Source organism: Doryrhamphus excisus, linkage group LG19 (assembly GCF_037039965.1).
Source record: "Doryrhamphus excisus strain RoL-2023G ecotype Guam linkage group LG19, RoL_Dexc_Guam_v1.1, whole genome shotgun sequence".
In the NCBI taxonomy this organism is placed as follows: Eukaryota; Metazoa; Chordata; class Actinopteri; order Syngnathiformes; family Syngnathidae; genus Doryrhamphus; species Doryrhamphus excisus.
Window position 1 is genome coordinate 6,918,220 of NC_136375.1, and position 6,070 is coordinate 6,924,289.

Here is a 6,070-nt window from a genome sequence, read left to right on the forward strand (position 1 = left end):
TGGGCGGACCTCCCGACCTGAACAAGTTGAAATGGTGACAAATGCTGGATTCTGATTCTGAGTAAAAAAATATGTGAAGTACATACATTTACATGTATATAGTACATGTACATATCTGTACATATATGTATGTGCACAGTATGTATATGTGTACATATATGTATGTATGTGTACAGTATGTACATGTATATAGTATACATACATATATGTACATATATGTATGTATGTGTACAGTATGTACATGTATATAGCACACATACATATATGTACACATACGTGTGTATGTGTACAGTATGTACATGTATATAGCACACATACATACATATATGTACATATACGTGTGTATGTGTATGTGTACAGTATGTACATGTATATAGTACACATACATTCATATATGTACATATACGTTTGTATGTGTGTGTACAGTATGTACATGTATATAGTACACATACGTACGTATATGTACATATACGTATGTATGTGTGTGTGCGCGTCTACATGGCCTTATCAAAAATCCAAAAATAAGACACAAATAAGACAAAATCTTTTATTTTGAAAAGAATGATTTTCCTGACACCACTTCCTGCGGCTATCCCACGGGTGACCAGGTCAAAGGTCATGAGTGTAGCACAGCCATGATTTTAGCTCCGCCTCTGGCAGCAGCAGAAGTAGCAGCACAACCAATGGGAGAGTGGCAGGCAGCAGTTACCGTGGCGATGGAAGCGCGGCTCGGCCAGACCTCCGTGGGACCAAGCATCTCCGTCGGCGTCCTTGGCCGTCCAGACCTTCCCGTCCTGGATGGCGTTGCCGGCCTCGCCGCTCCAGGGGGCGGACCCTGTCTGCTGAGTTTTGATGGCCAGGAAAGTGGCCAAGTCCAGGTCCAGACCGACCGCACCCCCGCGCGGACACGGGGTGCTCTGGCGACACTGGGGACAAGGGATCCACACCTGGGGAGGAGGGGGGGCCGGTTGCCATGGCTACCTGTGTGAAGCTAACGTGACGGCGTGGTGCTCACCTGCTCGTTGATGACTGTGTCCAACCTCTTCAGACACGCCTGGCAGAAGGTGTGGCCGCAGTGCAGTCGCCGTGGCAACCGTGCGGAGAGGTCGTAGCCACCGAAGCACACGATGCACACCGGGTCCTGCCTCTTGAGTGATGTCACCGTCTCCATGGCAACAGAGGATGTCCCCTCCTCTGCGTGTGTGGACATTGGGTGGAGGTATGGAGTCAAGCCAGCTGTGGAAAGCAGCAAGCAGCAGAGTGACACCTGCTGGAGGGCGGGGCTTAACAAATGCTGATGAAAAGACAGACGGACCCTACCAAGGACGCACATTTGATGGTTTTTCTTCCTCGGCTCTCCTTAGTTCGTCTTGCTGTCCATGTCTTGTCGTCTTGGCGCCGTGTGTCCTTCCGCCCTCCTGCGTGTTTGTGGCGGCTTCTCCATCAATAATTCATCTTCAGGAAACGCGGCTTTGCGCTTCCGTGCTCGATAGGCCCAGCGTTCCAAGTCAGGAGGCCAAGGAAGAGTTCACGGTGGAAACTTTCCTTTACTTTGGATGCATGACAATGTTTTTCAAGAGCTTTTATTGTCCTGTAACTGGATGAGTGCCGCATCAGGTTACACAGCTGTTACCTAGCAACAGGACCCCAGCCACTGCTGATTGGGCGGCATCCTGTATCGCCACTGTTTTCATGCTCTTTCTTCTACTCTTCATTGGATGTCCTAGCTCGCTTCCTTTGCTAATGCGCCACTTTGGAAAGAAGTCATCAATAGGCTGGAGCCTATCCCAGCTGTCTTGGGGCGAGAGGCGGGGTACACCCTGGACTGGTAGCCAGCCAATCACAGGGAACATATAGGCAAACAACCATTCACACTCACATTCATACCTATGGACAATTTGGAGTCGCCAATTAGCCTAGCATGTTTTTGGAATGTGGGGGAACCGGAGTACCCGGAGAAAACCCACGCATGCACGGGGAGAACATGCAAACTCCACTTTGTCCATTATCCATAGGTATGAATGTGAGTGTGAATGGTTGTTTGTCTATATGTAAAGTTTACAGGGGCTGGCATTCCGCTGTCAATTTTACAAACAGTTTTTTACAGTTTACATTTTTTACACTTTAAAGAGCTATGAAAAGAGCATGCTTGTGTGACCTTCGACCTTGTCCGTGTACAGGTCGGGGAGAGGAAGGCGGAAGTGAGAAGGGCGGATGAGCTCTGCCCGGAGGTCCTCAAGGCCCTGGATGCAGCGGGCATGTCTTGGTTGACACAACATCTGGGGCAGTGCATCTGGGTTGGCACCCCAGGGTGGCTGTCCCCTTTTCTCTAGGAATTCTGAGGGGAGTACTGAGGGAACACGGGGTAACCTAATTTACGGCAGCACCTCATTCAGGTAAAGTCAAAGGGCCCCGCCACAGGAAGAAGCATACAAACAGTGAGAACAAAAAGCATGTCAGGAACTCGTGGACGGAATGGAATCCAAAATGCGGAGGACAAGGGTTAGTGCAAAAAGATTTATGAACAAAAGGTGTCCCCGTAGGGAAAAGTACAAATAAACAATATACAAAATTATTATATAACACCGGAAGGCCTCTGTTGGGACCAATAATCGGACCTCTCCAGAATTCCAATAGAATTTCCAAAGGGGTACTAGGCAGGGTTGTTCGCTATCTTCATTGAACCTCTTGCAACTGGTTTAAATCCACAGTATTGCCCATTCATTTTTGGATTTTCCGACATGGCATGAAAAAGGAATAAGCTGCATGAAAAATATCATGAAAAAAACTTCAATGACCTTGTTACGCAGTATGGAATAAGCCAGAATACAGTTCTTCAATACTTACTAATGAAATCTATAATTAGAGCCAGTTTCCGGAACATAACATGGGAAAGCTATCCCACCATTGATCCGATTTTAACATGATCCAAACTGGATATTCTATTGTCAAAGTGTGACGGGCAGGTCTGGCCAGGCATTTTTTATCATAAGATAAAACAAACATTTTCATAGGATTAAAGTAAAAGTATAATTTTCATAGGATAAAACAAACATTCTCATTGGATAAAACAAACATTCTCATTGGATAAAACAAACATTCTTATAGAATAAAAGTATAATTTTCTGAGGATAAAAATGTCATTTTCATAGGATAAAAGTATAATTTTCATAGGATAAAACAAAACATTCTCGTAGGATAAAACAAACATTCTCATAGAATAAAAGTATAATTTTCATAGGATAAAACAAACATTTTCATAGGATAAAATTATGATTTTCATAGGATAAAACAAACATTTTCATAGGATAAAAGTATCATTTTCATAGGATAAAACAAACATTCTCATAGTATAAAACAAACATTTTCATAGGATAAAAGTATCATTTTCAGAGGATAAAACAAAACATTCTCATAGGTTAAAACAAACATTCTGATAGAACAAAAGTATAATTTTCATAGGATAAAAGTATAATTTTCATAGGATAAAATTATCATTTTCATAGGATAAAATTATCATTTTCATAGGATGAAAGTATCATTTTCATAGGATAAAAGAGGTGCCGGTGAAAGTTGCCTTTGGTTTAAATGTTCTTTTTTCCAAACAATAGCGTCAGTCTATCGTTCCAACGTGTTTGCGAGGTTTGTTGGTTTCACAGACAAAATGGCCACCCTTGCTGTTCTTTCTTGTCCTGTTCAGTCAACGTCTTTCAAGGAAACAAACCTGGAGCGAAACATCACTACTTCCGTCTGCAGCGGTAGCAGCATGCGCAGCGCCCGCCCTCCTCTTCCCCCCCAGATACTTCCTTCACCACATATGGGGGGGGGGAAGCGCCCGGTCCCATGTAGGGGTTGGCGGGACTGCCGTTGACCACAGCTGGATTGGCTATCACCATGCTGTCGTCACCGGACATACGCAGTTTAGCTCGAGGGATGGTCACCTGACCGTAGGGGTTGTCCAAGGACACTCTGATGGCAGATGACATGGCGGCACGTCACGAGGGACTTAGCAAAGGTCCAGTCAGAACAGACAAACCTAAAAGAGAGGAAATGTTCATTCATTCATTCATTTTCTACCTTATCCTCACGAGGGTCGCGGGCGTGCTGGAGCCTATCCCAGCTGTCTTGGGGCGAGAGGCGGGGTACACCCTGGACTGGTGGCCAGCCAATCACAGGGCACATATAGACAAACAACCATTCCCACCCACATTCATACCTATGGACAATTTGGAGTGGCCAATGAAGCTAACGTGTTTTTGGAATGGGGGAGGAAATCGGAGAAATTTGGCTGGGATAGGCTCCAGCATACCTCATGACCCTAATGAGGATAAGCGACATAGAAGATGTATGGATGGATGGATTTCATCACATTTGGTTTATAGTAGGGGTGGAGCCCAACCCCAATATGGTATTCAGAACGGCACAAATAATGGAGGAGGCTCAACTTAGTTAGTTAGCATCCGTATTTTGCCTTGTAAACATACGACCTTTCACCCCAATTGGGTTTCAGATGCTGTTTTCAACTATCAGAAATAGCGGAGTATGATTCCGTTGGGGTAGTTGCTATTTACTTCTGATGGTGGCCGTTCTCCTGTTGGCTCTGTTAGCATTAGCTCGCTAACGTTAAGGCTGCTGACAATGTAATGTTCATATTGGCTTTAAACGCTTCAGGAAGTAAGGCTTGGGAACTTGGGTAGAATTGGATGCACTTAAGGCTGGTATTTGGTACCTTTAGTTGGTGGGGGTGGGGGTGTTCATGTTCTCAATGAAATTTTAGTGGTTTTTGGTTCAGCCATCCATGAGGTTATGGCTGTTATAATTATTATTATTTTTCCTTACAGGTTCATTGGTGGATTGCTCAATTTATTACTACTTATTATTATTCTAATTCTTATTATTTGTATTTTATTTTATTCCCAAGGGGAGGGTATTTTTTTATTTTTCTCAAATACAAATACAAATGCACACTTCTAGTTTATATGATTATAATTTCGCCACATCTGGTTTATAATTTAGCCACATCTGGTTTATACGATTATAATTTAGCCACATCTGGTTTATACGATTAATCATATAAACCAGATGTGGCTAAATTATGCAATTTAGCTAAATTATAATGTGGCTAAATTATAATCATTGATTATAATTTAGCCACATCTGGTTTATACATTTATAATTTAGCCACATCTGGTTTATATGATTATAATTTATCCACGTCTGGTTTATACATTATAATTTAGCCACGTCTAGTTTATGCACTTATGATTTAGCCACGTTAGCTAATCAAAAGTGAAATATTAAAGGAAAGAATAATAACACTAATACACAGTGCATAATACTGAATAAAGTAATGACATGTCTAACACATATGAATACATAGACTTATGAAAGGAAAGTTGGACTTGCCTTAAAAAGAGCAAACTTCTTTTCTCCTGAGTGGAAAACAAATCTCTCTTCTCTTCACTTGCTCAACCGCCCTAACCTGTTCAACGGGAAGACACTCCCTCCGTCGGAGCCACGCCCACAGACCACGCCCCTTCATATGATTAAGTCGGATTTATCATTAAGATTGAGGCTGAGTTCCAATAGTAGTTTGAGTTACCCTCGATGACTTGGATGTGGTAGGAGTGGTAGTGAGAAATGGAACGCACCTTCCCTTCGAAGTTTAGTTTTAATTTACAAAGTTGTGTTGTTTGTTTAGAAATATGGATTCTCACTGTAGCTATATTTGTGGTATTTTGTTTGTTCGCTTATTCATAAATGTGACATGTTGCCACTGCAAAAGCAGTCTGATAGAATTATGAACTTGCTCATTCGATGCATCTTCTTGTTTGATGTTCTTTACGCGTGGATGTATTTTTCTGCATTACTGCAATGCATTGTGGGTAACATACAACTCCTCCCTCAGCCCTCCAAAGACAGATGATGTCACCAAGTTAACTTCATCTTTTCGGACAAATGGAAGGATACTTATGATGGGCCAACTCAATACGCAGCCTGAATATTACATATTCAATATTACATATTCAATATTACATATGTATTACTCTTTTATTCACTCAGCTTACAG

At 42.5% G+C, this 6,070-nt stretch overlaps 1 protein-coding gene across 1 annotated transcript; it reads right to left on the bottom strand.

The window, feature by feature from the left end:
• Window positions 1-573: 573 nt before the first annotated feature.
• rnf224 (ring finger protein 224) lies at window positions 574-1,349 on the bottom strand. The gene is made up of 3 exons (XM_078799216.1): window positions 1,321-1,349; window positions 1,016-1,236; window positions 574-947 (listed from the first exon to the last, which is right to left on the bottom strand). Exons 1-3 carry the CDS (start codon window positions 1,331-1,333, stop codon window positions 642-644), a joined length of 540 nt encoding a protein of 179 aa, XP_078655342.1. The 5' UTR covers window positions 1,334-1,349; the 3' UTR covers window positions 574-641.
• Between the last annotated feature and the right edge of the window lie 4,721 nt (window positions 1,350-6,070).